This window comes from Atta cephalotes, assembly GCF_000143395.1.
Source record: "Atta cephalotes unplaced genomic scaffold scaffold00005, whole genome shotgun sequence".
NCBI lineage: Eukaryota > Metazoa > Arthropoda > Insecta > Hymenoptera > Formicidae > Atta > Atta cephalotes.
In genome coordinates, this window is record NW_012130069.1 from 2,801,269 (window position 1) to 2,816,451 (window position 15,183).

The following is a 15,183-nucleotide window of genomic DNA, read 5'->3' on the forward strand; positions in this document are numbered from 1 at the left end:
AGTATTTAATAACCTGTGATAATATAAAATGTTTCTTGTATATATCATTTAAATTGCTATATATTTTAAGAATAGTAAATATATTTATAAATATAAATCAATGAAAAGATACAAAATTAATTATTTTTTATGAGGTTTATTTGTCAAGTTTCGTAATTAATAAAATATAATGGAAATATGTATAGCGTTTTAATTCTAAAAACGTTTTTCTGACGATATATACTAATACATCTTATATCGCCGAAAATTGCGATAGACAATTAAAATAATGTTTCTGCAATAATCTTTATTACTTCACCTTGCAATTATTAAAATAAGATCAAATGCAGTGTTGTGATATTGATTATATCAATCAATCATATATGTATAACATTTCCCTAAAATGCTTGCACTAATAAATCGGTATAAAATTAAAATTTTTTAATATTTATTTAAAATTTTTTAAATGATTAATAAAATTTGTTACATATTAAAAATTTAAATGATCTATACAAAATATAGACTCAAATAAGCTTTGTTAAAAGCAAAAGAATTCTACTTTTAATATTTATATATAATAATATAATATCGTATATTATAAAGTTAAATCAAAATTCATTGCCTTATTCAAATATAAACATTCTGATTTTCTAATATACTTGTTTTAATAAAATATAAAATATAATAAAATATAAAAACATTGAAATTTGTCAGTAAGTTTAAATTAATAGAATGTTTTTTTGCTGTATCAAAATCTTCCCTGCTTAAAAGTTATAATTATTATCTTTATCTTTATATATAAACTTAATTAATTACGTTATATAAAAACTTAGTTATTTTCTATAAATCTATTTTTTTCAATAATATGATATATGAATGCGTATATACATAAAAATTATTAATGTCAAATTTTTTAAATATACGGTATGGGAAAAAGTTCGTGGCGTTTTTTTAATGCCATCTAATGGGAAAAACGCCACGAACTTTTTTCTATATTTAATATATTTTCAACATATCTTAGTTAATTGAACAGGTACTTATCGTACATCAGTCAGTTTCACAAAAGAGATTTATAATACTTTGCACGTCTGCTATACAACTGAAATATTACATAACAACATTATTATTAGATATGAGATTCATGTGGTGAAGTTATCTTTCGATAAATATAAGTATGCGTACAAATAAAATGTTTATATGTCAGTAAAAACATCTGTTTTAGCAATTTAAAAAATTAATTGATTAATGAATCAAAAATAATGAAAATAGTTTTGTAGTTCGAAGAATAAATTAGATGTAAATAAATTGTCAAGTGAGCTTCCGCAGTTATTGTTGTGTAATTTATATATTTGTAAAATAATAAGATATAATTCTCAAATAATTGGAATTTACTTACCATCGAAATTAACCGAAATATTCCGACTTTAATTGAATTTTTCTCAATGCAGAAATTAAATGTAAATTATGAATTTGATAGTTTGTATATGATTTCCGCACTGACATTGAGGAGTACTCAAATATTTTTCATATTGTTAAAAATGATAAATATGTATTTTAGATGAATATAAAAATTAATACCTTTAAATATAGGGATTATAATAACAAGCATAAAAAGAGGACCATAAAAAATTGTAATGTACATTTTCAAAAATAATTTAATAGCTTATAATCTTCATTTTGACATAATCGTCGATTTTTTTTATTAAATCTTTTCTTGTGAATATATATATATATATATATGTGATAATTTGTTCTATATAAAATATATATCCTTCATATTTTTTAACTTATGTTTTACACAATCATTTTTTACATAGTCATTGTTCGCAAGAGATTTAAATAAGCTATGGAAGTTTTAATTACCTAGAACAATAACATACTTGTTTCTATACAATACAAAAACAATGTGTATATTATATTGTAAAAATAATATTAAAATTTGAACTTTTTAATCATATACTCGCATATAATTGAATGAATGTTTTAAAGATAATGGCTAATTCAATTTATATAAAATGATTTTCATTTGCAATCATTGAAATATAAGATGTAATTTATTATTTTTTTATTAACAAGATAAAATAATACATCTGTATACTTACATCACCAAAAGTTGCAATAGATAAATGGAATAACTTTCCTGCAGTGATCTTAATCACATTACTCGATCGAGCAATGATCAAAATGAGGTCACGTGCAGTTTTGTGATGTAGATTATACCAATCAGTCATGTATGCTATTTCTCCAACATATTTGCACTAATAAATTGATAAATATTGTTTAATACATTGACATAAATTGACATATAATATAAAATGTTAAAATTTTTATGCGTAATGAAAAGAATCTGACAATTTGTATTTACAAGATATTAAAGAAAAATATTCAGTTTTATTATAGAATTTTTCTCTATTACTGTAAGAGTATTATATTTTACTTTTTTCTAAAAAATACTGGCTGCATTTACAGGAAACAAAGTAACTCAATGAGCGCTCAGTCCTTATTATGATTAATTCCTAGTTTTAATTCAATGGAAAATTAAAAGCAAGAAATGCCCATGTTCAGAAGAAAGAAGTTTATTTCGCAATAATTGGTACTTTTCTTCACGCGAAATTAAGATCTAGGGATAGTTATATCCCAGCAAAGAAAACTTCCAATACATGCGAAAACGTATTCTGCTTAACGCGATTATTGACTAATTAATAAATTAAAAAAGTTATAAATACATCAAAATCTGACTTTTTAATATCTTTTAATTCTCGGCATATTACCTGTTCTGTAATAATCTCTCCGATGTAGCAAAATATAAAAATATTGAAACCCATTGATAAATATACAATGAAGTAAGATGTTATTTTTGCTGTATCGAGCGTTTCCCAAGCCTAAAAATATAAACTTAAAATATAAACTTCTATCTTTATCGTATAATTTATTGTTTTTAATACACATTTTCTAATAGAATAGAAATGTTTTTCATAAATAAATGACATTTATTTATGTCTAATAAGATTTTCATTTTCTTACAGTTCTAGCATACCATAATAGTATAATATCCAAGTAGGCACATACTTGTCGTGCATCCCATTAATTCCGCAAGAGAAACTTTATGCATAATACTTTCCACACGTGATATAAAACTGAATGTATAAATGATATAACATAGAAGTATATACATAGTAGAATTCATTTACAAATAATTTGCACATTGAAACGATGTTTTTCGTGAACACAATGATAAGATTTTTTTATCATTTAGAAAATAAAAGTAAATTTATCTTAATTTCAAATAAAATGACAATATCTATTTTTAAATTATTCCAATAAATATAAAGAATTTGCTTATAGAACTCTAAGATATGCATTTTCTAACAAGTATCAGCATATAAAATACCTCAATACTCTCAGATGATGTTCCACAATAAGGGCCAATTTTTTTTGAGTTATATGATTTTTTTTTCCTGATTTTGAACAAGTTCATGTAACCATATAGACAGCACATTCAGCTGACCACAAGCATGTATCGCGAAGACAGCAGCCAGACTGCAAGCACCGACAGTAGAAGAACTCAGTACAAACGTTGACAGAAACTGCAGAACCAATGCGATTTCATTCACAGGACTAAATCTCGTGTCAATGATCTTGCTATAAACCGGACAGGTCATGGGATACGTCGTAAAAGTTTCGTTGCCGACAATGATGGTTGTAGTTTTCAATGCTCTTGCTAAACTGAACAGAAACGTACCGCCTTGCATAATTAGTCCACAGATCATAGCGACGGAACGACCGAACTTGGCATGTTGCAGCATCAGTTCATGTTCGTCTATTCTTTGTGCGAGATTCCAATCTGTTTCCATGTGTCGTATTAGTTTGTGAATATCGCCGCTGCGCTTTAACAGCACCCAGTAATTGATCATGCCCATAAGCCTGTGAAGCAGTGGTCCAATTGCGTTCAATCTTTGCTTGATGTTCACTTTTTCAAGTAATACATATAATACACATGGTGCCGTTATTAATGCTATTAAACTTGAACAAATGAGAATTTGTAATAATATAAAAATTTTCCACATTGATCTCTCATTTTTTTGTGGCCACGCACCAATTGGCTTGAGAAACCATTGATTGAATTGTAAACTATAATTGTTATATTGTTTCGATATCTTGTTTTTTGGCGCGTTTTTGATATTTGACATGATCGCTGCACGAAAGCGCACAGTGCACTGCGATGATTAGACAACTTACCGCCAGTATATGATGAAGCGCTTGCGCCGATCTTCAAAAGAGTTTGATGAACGATCTAATATTACAAAGTTACTTTGAGAGGGGTGTATATTCAATCGATATAATTGTTCGTCAAGAGTTTCCATTGTCCAAAGTCTGAGAGAACATCGCGTGTCATGAGGAGTGTAAGGATAGATTTGTGGAAGTAATATTAGAAGTTATTTCATCAAATTTTCGGTAATATATTTCAACTATATTTCTCATATATTGATTAAAAGGTAAATTAATTAAATGACGAAAAAAAATTCGCGAAAAAAAAAATTTTTTAATATAGACAATATTATAAAAATGAGTATATGGAAATCAGAAAATATAAAGAATAAAGTAGTATAATTCCGAACACGAATAATTTTGTTTTTTATACTCTTAAAAAGAGTAAACATATAATTTCAATAAATATGAAAATTATTTCTATATTTTAATATACAGAAATTATAATAACAAGCATGATAAATATCATAAAAAAATTATTTAGTATACATCTTGGAAATTATAATGTAATCACTTATAATCTTGAGTTTAACATAATTATTTTATTAACTAAATTTTATTTTCACGATATATTAATTTATTCTGATATCTTAAGATATATAATGTCTTGAAAAAAAAAATATTTCTTAATACTATTATGTTTTACAATTATTCTTCCAATGTAGCAAAATATAAAATTATTGAGATCCATCGAAATATACATTAATGTAAGGTATCTTTTTTCCGAGAGAATATTTCCCAAGTTTAAAAATTAAAATATTTGGACTTATCTTTATCATTTAATTTATCTATTCTTTTTTAATACACATTTTTAATACACGAGGGACGAGGGACGAAGATGGTTGAGACATGAATAAGATTTTTTTGTGTAAATACAAATCAATGTTAATAGATGTATTTATTGTTAGTGACAGATAAGAGTTGTCTGATCACATCTTACATAATTCTGATTTTGCGATAATTGTTTTTATAGTTGTTACCGGAACAACTATAAAAACAATTATCGCAAAATCAAATTATGAATACCATTAATTACGCAATGCGTTTGAGTTCACGAAATAATCAAATTTTCTGCGAACAAAAATGTGAAGCCATCGAAATTTTCTGTAAACTTGTACACACACACACAGTTCGGAGAAGAGATGCTATTTAAGGTGTAAGTGAGCAATATCACTGATACTATTTGTTGGACGTTGAACGATTACAGAAATAATTACCGCAAGATTACAACTAGGGCGTGTATAGACACTCTTAACTATCATTCGGTATATTGTTTAACATATTATAATAGTGTAATATCCAAGAAGACACATATTTGTCGTGCATTTCGCAGGAGAAAAACTTTATTCATAATATATCCTATCAACACATAAAATGAAACTGTAAAGTTTTTTTATGTCATCTGAATTCTTCGTGAATACAATGACGAAATAAATTAATAATTTAAAAAAAGCAAAAAATAAATTTAAAATTATCTATTTTCAAATGATTAATTCAAATTATTTCAAGTTTAGAGAATTTATGTGTATTTTTTTGAATGAGTGCCTGTGTGTAAAATACTTTAATATTCTCAGATAATTCCATTATAGCGGTTAATTTTCTTGCAGCTATAATTTTCCCTCTCGTGTTTTTCAACAAGTTTATGTAGTGCTACGCATACGGCACGTTCAACTAACCATAAGTACGTATTGCTAAAACAGCTTGACTGCAAAGGATGATGGCAAAGGAACTCATCATACTAAGAAACCTTAATAAAAACTTCATAACCAACGCTATTTCATAGGTATGAATCTCATATCAATAATGTTGTTATAAGTCATCATCGGATGCGTTACAAATGATGATGGTTGCGGTTTTTTGATGTTATTGTACGTACTTGAAAAAAAAAAGAATTTGTAATAATATAAAAGATTTGTTCTATATTGAAATACATTTATTTGTAATCACGTGTTGATTGATTTAAAAAAAATCGACTAATATAAGTTATAAACTGTAATTGTGCTTTTTTTATCTATCGCCTATTGATGCATATTTAATGCATATTTTTGCATGATTTTTCATGAAAGGTGCACTGCCACAGATAGATAATTCATTGTGTTGGAATCTGAAAAGCTTGCGCCGATTTTTGGTGAACAGCCTAGCATTGTAAAATTATTTTGAGAGAGACGTACATTCAATCGCTATAATTGTTTGTTGTTAATTAAGAGTTTCTATTATCACATATCTGGGAGAACATCGCGTGTCATAAGGATAAATTAGTAGAAGTGATATTAAAAGTATTTTAATTTAGTAAATTTTTTAGGTTTGATACTATATTGATACTATATTGATACTATATTGTAACCATGTTCTTTTATTTATTAATAAGTTATGTAAATTAGATAAAAATTAGAACTTCTTAAATATAGAAAATGCTATAAACGAATATATGAAAATCAGAACATTTTATTGCATACATTTTCAATAATTATTTGATGAACCATAATTCTATGTATCTAATTCTAATATTATAATTGATTTTGTCAAATCTTGATTTAGAGGATATTTCCTATCTTGTTTTATATAATATATATTTTCTAAATTTTTAAATCTATTATGGTTTTTTGTTGTTAATGTTTGTGAAAGATTTAAATATACTGAAATATACTTGAAAGTTTTTATTACCTGTAACATTAGAATATTTATTTTTATCTATAACATATAAATATTTATTTAAAAAACATAATAACTATGTTTTTAATACAATAGGTAACATAAAATTGATAACTTTTTGTGGGATTATTAAGACTTGTAATTAGTAAAATATAGAAATATGTACACTGTAAAAATTAAAATGTTAATTTTAACTTTTATTTCTATATCTTTTTTGCCTTTTTGATATTTTTTGAATAAATATATGCATTACTTACATCGCCAAATCGTTGTAATAAACATTTGAAATAATTTTCCTTTAATATGTTATTTGTTGATTGTGCAATTATTATTATAACGAGTCCAAGTGCAGTTTTAAGTTTTGTGATGTAGATTATACCAATCGGTTATATATTCCCCAATATGTTTGCACTAATTTATAAAGTCAAATATATATATATATATATATATATTTATATTTATATATTACTTATTACATACTAATTATTATAAATATAAATAATTAATAATTGTTAAGAGCAAATTATGCTTTGGTACTTTTGTAAAACATATGAATTTGTTTTATGAAGTTAAATCAAGGTTCATTGAGTTATATCGAGAAACATAAAACATTATTCCATTCTTGATTTATATATTTGTTCCGTGATTATCTTTCCGATATAACAAAATATAAAAATATCGAAATGCATTGATATATATTAACATAAGATGTTATTTTTGTTGCATCAAAATCTTCCCAAGCCTAAAAAGTTATAACTAATAACATTTATTTTTATATAAAGACACATGATTAATTAGTCCGAAATCTATTTTTTCAATAATATAACGACATTTGAATATTCATATAAGTAATTACTGATATATTTAATAAAATGTGATTTTTTTTTTTAATGTTTAGGATACCATAATTAAGTAGTATTCAAATAAGCATATTTACATCCCATCAATTCTACAAAAGAGAGATTTTATTCATAATACTTTCTATGCATACTAACTGAAATGTACATACATGAACATACATGAAAAAACTGAAATGTACATAATAATAATCATTAAACGTAAAAGAAGTTTTCTTCCGAGAAAGGATGTTTGCATATAAGTAGAATACTTACGTTTGAATAGAAATAGAATACGACGAATGAATATTTACATAACGATACTTTCTTAATAATTTCAAAAATTTATTAATATTTATTTTAACAATAACGTCTCTTTTTTCAATATTGTTATATATAAAATGTACATTGTCTGAAATATTCTGATATGTTTTCTATTTACGTACCTAAATACTCGGAGATGATACTCCAAAATAATATTTAGTTTTTGTTCGTTATATAATTTCTCTTCTGATTTTCTACGAGTTTAGTAGGCATATATATAGCATGTTTAGTTTAGACGACAGGCGTGCATTACGAAAACGGCAGCTAGGTTGCAAGCACCGACAGTAGATGAACTCACTATAAATGTTGCATAGAAATTGCAATCAATATGATTTTATTTACAGGACTGAAACTTATATCAATGATTTTGATGTAAATCGGACATCGAATGCATCCTAAAAGTCTTATTACCAACAGTGATGGGTATGAATTTTGAATTTCGCCTTGGCTATGTTATATTAAATAGGAATACTGCCAGGCATAATCATCTCACAGATCCCGGCGATGAAACGATTTAATTTAACATATTTGGCAACCATGCACCATTATTTGGCAATTTTCGAGCCTGTATATAATTTTCCAATCGGTCTCCATTAATTTACAAGCATTGCTACTACATTTAAGAAGCATCCAATGATTTACCGAAATAGCAATGGCGTTCAGTTTTAATTTGATATTGGCCTTCTCGAATAATGATATCGTTATTAATGCCACCACGATCACATAAATGAAAATGTGTATAACACAAGTATCTTGCACACTATGCTTGAGTTGTTTATGTGTGGCCAAGCATTGATCGGCTTGAGGAATCATCCAGTTGAAAACTGTAATCATAATTTTTTAAGCTAGTGATTCTGGACATACATCGAGACATAGGTCGAAACTTTGTCATATGAATGCACCCGACGTAGGACAATGTACTTGCAAAAATTTTATTTGAGGCACATGCGCCAACTTCTGGCAAAGTTTGGAGAAAGTTCATATTGACATATTTTTTTCTGAGAGGAACTGTACAATCAATAACTTCACAGCAAGTTATTTGTTCTGTCAATTTAACAGGAGGAATATTATTCAGACAAGTGTGTGAAAATTTGTGGAAGTATGAATTTTGTAAAGTATTGAATTTTAATTACTTAATTTTAAGCGAATCGTCGAAAAATTCCCACTAAACTTTTGAAAAATTTAAAAATCTGATGTACATATTATAAACATTACTTATATTTAGATAATATTAATATCCTACCTGGAAAATATTTCATCTATTCTATATAAAAATTTGTCCAACTTCCTAATTTGCTACATATTTCTAATTAACTACATTGCTCTCTACAAGTTTTATGTCATTGTTCGTAAAATATTTAAATAAGCCATGGAAGTTTTAATTACCTAAAATAGCAAAATTTTTGTTTCTATTAACAATGTACGATTTCATGTATAAAATTTTGCATTACAACATTTCGGTCAAATATAATTAATATAATTAAAATAAATATTAAATAAAATTTAAATTTTATATTTATTAAATCTGAGATTAATATTATAAGGAATTTAATTGATATATTACTTACATCGCCAAAAGTTGCAATAGACAAATGAACTAATTTTCCTGCAGTTATTTTGATTACGTTACTTGATTGCATTATTATTAAAATAAGACAAAGAGCTGTTCTGTGTGGTAATTGATACCAATTAATCATGTATACCACGTTCCCGACATTTTTACACTAATAAAAAAATATAAATATTTTTAAATTCATTATAAATATAAATATCTACATTTCTGCAGAAAGTATCAAAAAAGCAGCTAATTATATAAATATAATTATTTTTGTTTTTATTTTCTATATTTTATAAACGGATTGAATAGATTTCACATTTCTAAAAAAATTATTTTAATCTTGAAAGATGTATTACTTGCTCTGTCAAAATCTCGCCGATATAGCAAAAAATAAATATATTAAATCCCATTGAAGTATATAAAGTAATATATGACAATATTTTTGCTGCATCGAAAGCACCCCAATTCTGAAATATTAATTTTACAAATTTATTCATAAATAATAAAATTTACAACTCTATTATTATTACTATACTAAAATTTAACAACTCTATTATTATTACTATATATTATTATATTATTAATAATTGCATTTGATTCTTTATAATTAAAGAGATGTAAAACAGCGTTTTTAATAATGTATTTCTTTTAATCATACCATAATCGAGTAATATCCAAGTAAACACATATTTAGCGTGCAGCCCATCAATATTACAAGACAAACTTTATGCATAATACTTTCCACACGTGCTATAAAACTGTAATACATTTGTATAATTGCGGAATGTTTAAGTGCGAACTCTTCATTAACAAAATTTTTTTGCAAAATTTTGTCGAGCATATATTTACATCGTATTAATGACAATATTTATTTATTATGAAATGTTGATATAGAAAAAAATAAATATCTATCTCTTAAAATTGTGCCTTTATTATTATTATATATTTGTTAAAGCAAAATATTATACATCCAAGAAATATAGCTCAATAATAAAGTACCTTAATGCTCTCAAGTGATGCTCCACAATAGCAGCCAATTTTTGCTCAACTGATTGATTTCCCTTTTCTTCGTAATCAATTACAAGTTCGTTTAACCATGCATACAATACGTTGAGTTGGCCGCAGGCATGCATCGCGAAAACTCCGGCGAGACTGCAAACACTTACTATTGCGGAACTTACTACAAATGCCGACACGAATTGTATAGTCAGCATGATTTCGTTTATAGGACTGAATCTCGTATCGAGAATCTTACTGTATGTCGGACATGTCATTGGACGCGTTTTAAAAGTCTCATTCCCGACCATGATGGTCGTAGTCTTTATTGCTCTTGCGGTGCCGAAGAGCAGCTGACCGCCCTGCGTGATCGCCGCACTAATTCCGGCAAGAAAACGTCCGAACTTAACGTATTGTAGCATCGTTTCACGATCTCCGATTCTTTGTATAAGCTGCCAATCTATCTCCATGTGCTGTATGCAATTGTGAATATCGTGGCTACGCTTGAGCAACGTCCAATAGCTTATCGAACCCATAATCCTATGAAATAATGGCCCAAAGGCGCCTATCTTTGCTATGATAGTCTGATTCTCCAATATTATATACAGTATACATGGCACCGTAACGATTGCTATTGTAAGTGAACAAAAGATGATCAGTACTATCGCAGCAATTTTCTCTAATGTACTCGACGTGCTTGTTATGGGCCAAGCACCTATCGGTTTTAAGCACCATTGATTAATTTGCAGACTATAATTATTAATGTGTTTGAAATCAACGTTTCTCAAATCATGTTTCAAATTCATCATGTTCACTTCGTGAATTAGCTTGGCGCACTGCCAGGGTGGACAATGGTTCTAGCAAGGATTTTATTTGAATAAGCGCGTGCGCCAACTTCTAAAGTTTGATGAACTCTTACATTGGTACTTTTTTATTGAGAGTATCGCGTGCATATCAAATCGATTTTTTTCCTAGCAGGTGTTTTGTCTTGTCAGTTTCGCAAAAGGTCGCATTTAAAGAGGAATATAAAAATACTTTTATGGCTATGCATACAAATTTTATAAAGTATTGAGTTTTTACTTCTTTAGTTTCAAGAGAACTGTCAAGGATATCATTTTTGCTTTTAAGAACCGTATCACAGAAAACCCTTTTGTATCATAATTATTAGTTTATTTTACATTTCTATCTAGAAAATAATTTATGTGTGTCTTATAACTTGTTGTTTCTCTACGCTTTATACAGTCATGTTTGTTCTCAAAAAATTTAAATATGCTGTGGAAGTTTTTATTATCTGTAATAACAAGATTTCTCGTTTTTGTTAGAATAATAAATAATAGAATAATAAATAATGTATAACTGTTGATTATATTGTTAATATTTGCTTTGATATGATATATGTAAAATTAAATAATCAAATCATTACGTAGAATAATTATAACAATACATGCATAACAAGAAAATAAATTATATTAAAATTTTATTTAATGCTATTAATAACTCTATTATAATGTATTACTTACATCGCCAAATGTTGCTATGGATAACCGAAATATTTTTCCTGCTGTTATCTTAATGACATAATTGGATTGCATGAATATCAAAGTGAGTTTAAGTGCTGTTTTGTGATGCAGTTTATACCAATTGGTCATATATGCTATTTCCCCGATATTTTTGCACTAATAAATAAATAAATTTACAAATTTTTTGAAGTGTCAAACATTTAACAATGATGATAAAGAAATATTAAAGAATAATTTAAATATGTGTGAACACAATTATATTATTTTTTCTTAAATATAATAATAAAATGTAAATAATCAAATATTCAATATTTTTATACTTATATAATTAGATAACATTATATTATATTTTGTATACAATCAAAATGAGAAAAGTTTCAAACGTCTAAAAAATCTTTTTAATTTTGAAATATTACCTGTTCCGTGAGAACTTCACCGATGTAACAAAATATAAATATATTAAACGTATATGATATATAAAAACTTATACATGCAAATATTTTTGCTGCATCGAAATTAGCCCAATTCTGCAAAATCAATTGATCGTTTTATTTATTACAAAAAAATAAGATTAATCTATTTTTGCAGCATTTCAATTACATCATTTGTAATATGCAAAGAAATTTTATTTATTTTTAGCGTACCAAAATAGAGTAATATCCAAGTAAACACATACTCAGCGTGCATCCCATTAATTCTCCTAAACAAGCTTTATGCATAATATTCTCTATTTGTACAACAAAGCTGAAACATATGTAGTCAAAATGTATTCAAGTAGGGTATTTTCTTTCGTGAAATTCACTTTAAATTAGTATTCATGAGTTCAATGACTTTGACCTTTTCTTTAATTATATTGTTTATGAAAATTGTTTATAACAAATATTTTTTACAACTTTACATAAGTTTAAGTTACATAATTTTTTTCCTCGAATTTTGACTTTCAAAATGAAAAATGAATTGTTCCATTACGTTAACTTTTAAAGTTAAAAAAAACATTAATTTAAAGTATTGGATTTGAAAATCTAGTTAAGAAAATTTCAGAGTAAATATTTTCGATTAAAGTTAACACTCAATGAAAAGAAACTTGTAATCGATATTTAAGATCTAAGTGAATTAACAAAAAAACACAACCAAGTATACCCCTTCCAATTTTAAGTTTTGCTATCTTCGTTGTTTATGTTAAAATATAAACAAAAATAAAAGATGGGTATTTTTTAATAATTTCTTTTTTTGCACGTTAAAGGAATATAACTTTACCTTGAAAAAATTTAATATTCACTCAGAAAGAAAAAAATTTTTAATAAACAGTTGAAAATATAAACAAATTTTAAATAAAAGTTGAATGATTTTAAGAGTACTTCATATTTTTAATAATCATTTTTTAATTTTTAATTTGTTAATAAATAAAGTTTTTTATAAAGAATTTTTTATCATTATTATAAAGTATATCATTATTATAAAATAGAAAATCTTATTTTTGTCTCTATATTTTAACATAATCAAAGCTTATACAACCGGAAGATGACACTTGGTTCACGGAGAGAGTTTATCCTAAAAATATTATTTAGTCGTGGGACATTATATTTCAAAGAATTTTATGTAAATCTATCTCATTCACTAATAAAACAATAAGGTATAAAATAAATTTTTACTGCAGTGCATGGTGAAAATCTTTAAAATATTATATTGTACTACAATCTATCATATTCAAGATAAATTTTAAGATATATAATATTTTTCCCTTTTTGTTATGTTCCCTTTTAAACAAAATACCTGAGGACTCTCCAGTGATGCTCCACAATAACAGCAAGTTTTTGTTCTGCTAAATGATATGTCTTCTCCTCAGCAAGTTCTTTTAGCCATGTATGCAATACGTTCAGTTGACCGCAGGCGTGCATTGCAAAAACGGCGGCAAGACTGCATATAGCTACTGTAGAGGAACTCACTATAAGTGTCGACAACAATTGCACACTCAGCAGAATCTCGTTCGTAGGGCTGAATCTTATGTCAACGATTTTGCTGTGTGGTGGACATGTCATCGGATACATCTTAAAAGTTTCATTACCGATAATAACAGTCGTAGTTTTCATTGCTTTGACTGCGATGGCAAAGATCGCACTACTATGCATAAATATTGCGCAAAATTTGGTTATGAAACGGCCAATTTTGGCATATCGCAACATAACTTCGCGGTCATCCATTTTCCGAACGAGTTTCCAATCCGTCTCCATATGTAGTATGCAATGTTGAATATCTTTGTTATGCGTAAGTAATTGCCAGTAATTTATAGATCCCATGATTCTGTGCATCAACGGAACGATAGCATTTATTCTAATACCAAATTTTTTTTTTTCAAAGCATACATATAATGTGCATGGTATCATAATGACTGCCACCACGATTGAAAAAATAAAGATTTGCATTGACACCACAATTTGTTTTATTTTGCTCGCGCTTCTTTGCGGCCAAACACCGAGTGATATAAGAAACCATCGATTAAATTGAATACTGTAATCATTGACATTTTTGAAATTTATTAGGATGCGTTTCAGATTGCTCATGATCGTTTCACAAAAGCGACCTATGTATTACTGCAATAATCGTATAGAAATGTATCTAGAGACATATCCGAAAATACGCTTGCGCCAACGTTTAGGAAAGTTCGCGCTGTAAAACACATCGGTAGCGTTGAGAAGAGCGCACGCGTGTCCAATCGATAATCGTTCCTCACACGAAGCCTATTTGTCAGTTTGACAGAAGACTGCGTTCTGTGAAGAATATGAAGATACTTTTTCGAAAGTAACAACGAATTTTTTATTTTTCGTCATCTTGTATCGTTTGGAATTTACTAGGTAAAGCAATTAAAACATTAATATATTAACACTCCAAAAAAATTTTAGGCATAATGCTCAATATAAATGAATGAAAGGCATTTAAAGTGGAAACTCTTATATATAGCTACATTATAACATATAAAAGGAAAGTATTAAGGATTAGAGAGACATATATATATATATATATATATATATATAGTATATCTCTGAACAAA

The 15,183-nt window shown here is 26.8% G+C and overlaps 3 protein-coding genes across 3 annotated transcripts; all 3 read right to left on the reverse strand.

Annotated features, from left to right (window-relative positions):
• Positions 1-1,788: 1,788 nt before the first annotated feature.
• Positions 1,789-4,169, reverse strand: LOC105626299 (odorant receptor 4-like). Its single transcript, XM_012207601.1, is given in 6 exon segments — positions 1,789-1,842; positions 2,082-2,237; positions 2,751-2,861; positions 3,017-3,116; positions 3,371-3,437; positions 3,440-4,169. Coding segments are annotated over 6 exon segments (1,218 nt in total).
• A 5,226-nt stretch (positions 4,170-9,395) lies between these two features.
• On the reverse strand, positions 9,396-11,423 carry LOC105626546 (odorant receptor 82a-like). Its single transcript, XM_012207843.1, has 5 exons — positions 10,618-11,423; positions 10,277-10,376; positions 9,975-10,085; positions 9,629-9,784; positions 9,396-9,446 (listed from the first exon to the last, which is right to left on the reverse strand). Exons 1-5 carry the CDS (start codon positions 11,421-11,423, stop codon positions 9,396-9,398), a joined length of 1,224 nt encoding a protein of 407 aa, XP_012063233.1.
• Positions 11,424-11,848: 425 nt separating this feature from the next.
• LOC105626547 (odorant receptor 82a-like) lies at positions 11,849-14,695 on the reverse strand. The gene is made up of 5 exons (XM_012207845.1): positions 13,908-14,695; positions 12,779-12,878; positions 12,551-12,661; positions 12,135-12,290; positions 11,849-11,905 (listed from the first exon to the last, which is right to left on the reverse strand). The coding sequence occupies exons 1-5, from the start codon at positions 14,693-14,695 to the stop codon at positions 11,849-11,851; spliced, it is 1,212 nt and encodes a 403-aa protein (XP_012063235.1).
• Positions 14,696-15,183: the final 488 nt, after the last annotated feature.

Excerpts from the sequence above, each read along its gene's own strand:
- LOC105626546 (XM_012207843.1), bottom strand. The coding sequence starts at position 11,423 with ATGATGAATTTGAAACATGATTTGAGAAACGTTGATTTCAAACACATT. Across the intron at positions 10,086-10,276 it reads TTGGATATTACTCGATTATG|AATTGGGGTGCTTTCGATGC; the intron begins GTATGATTAAAA and ends TTAATATTTCAG. Across the intron at positions 9,447-9,628 it reads CTATTGCAACTTTTGGCGAT|GTAATTAAAACTTCCATGGC; the intron begins GTAAGTAATATA and ends TTGCTATTTTAG.
- LOC105626547 (XM_012207845.1), bottom strand. The coding sequence starts at position 14,695 with ATGAGCAATCTGAAACGCATCCTAATAAATTTCAAAAATGTCAATGAT. Across the intron at positions 12,662-12,778 it reads TTGGATATTACTCTATTTTG|AATTGGGCTAATTTCGATGC; the intron begins GTACGCTAAAAA and ends TTGATTTTGCAG. Across the intron at positions 11,906-12,134 it reads CCATAGCAACATTTGGCGAT|ATAATAAAAACTTCCACAGC; the intron begins GTAAGTAATACA and ends TTGTTATTACAG.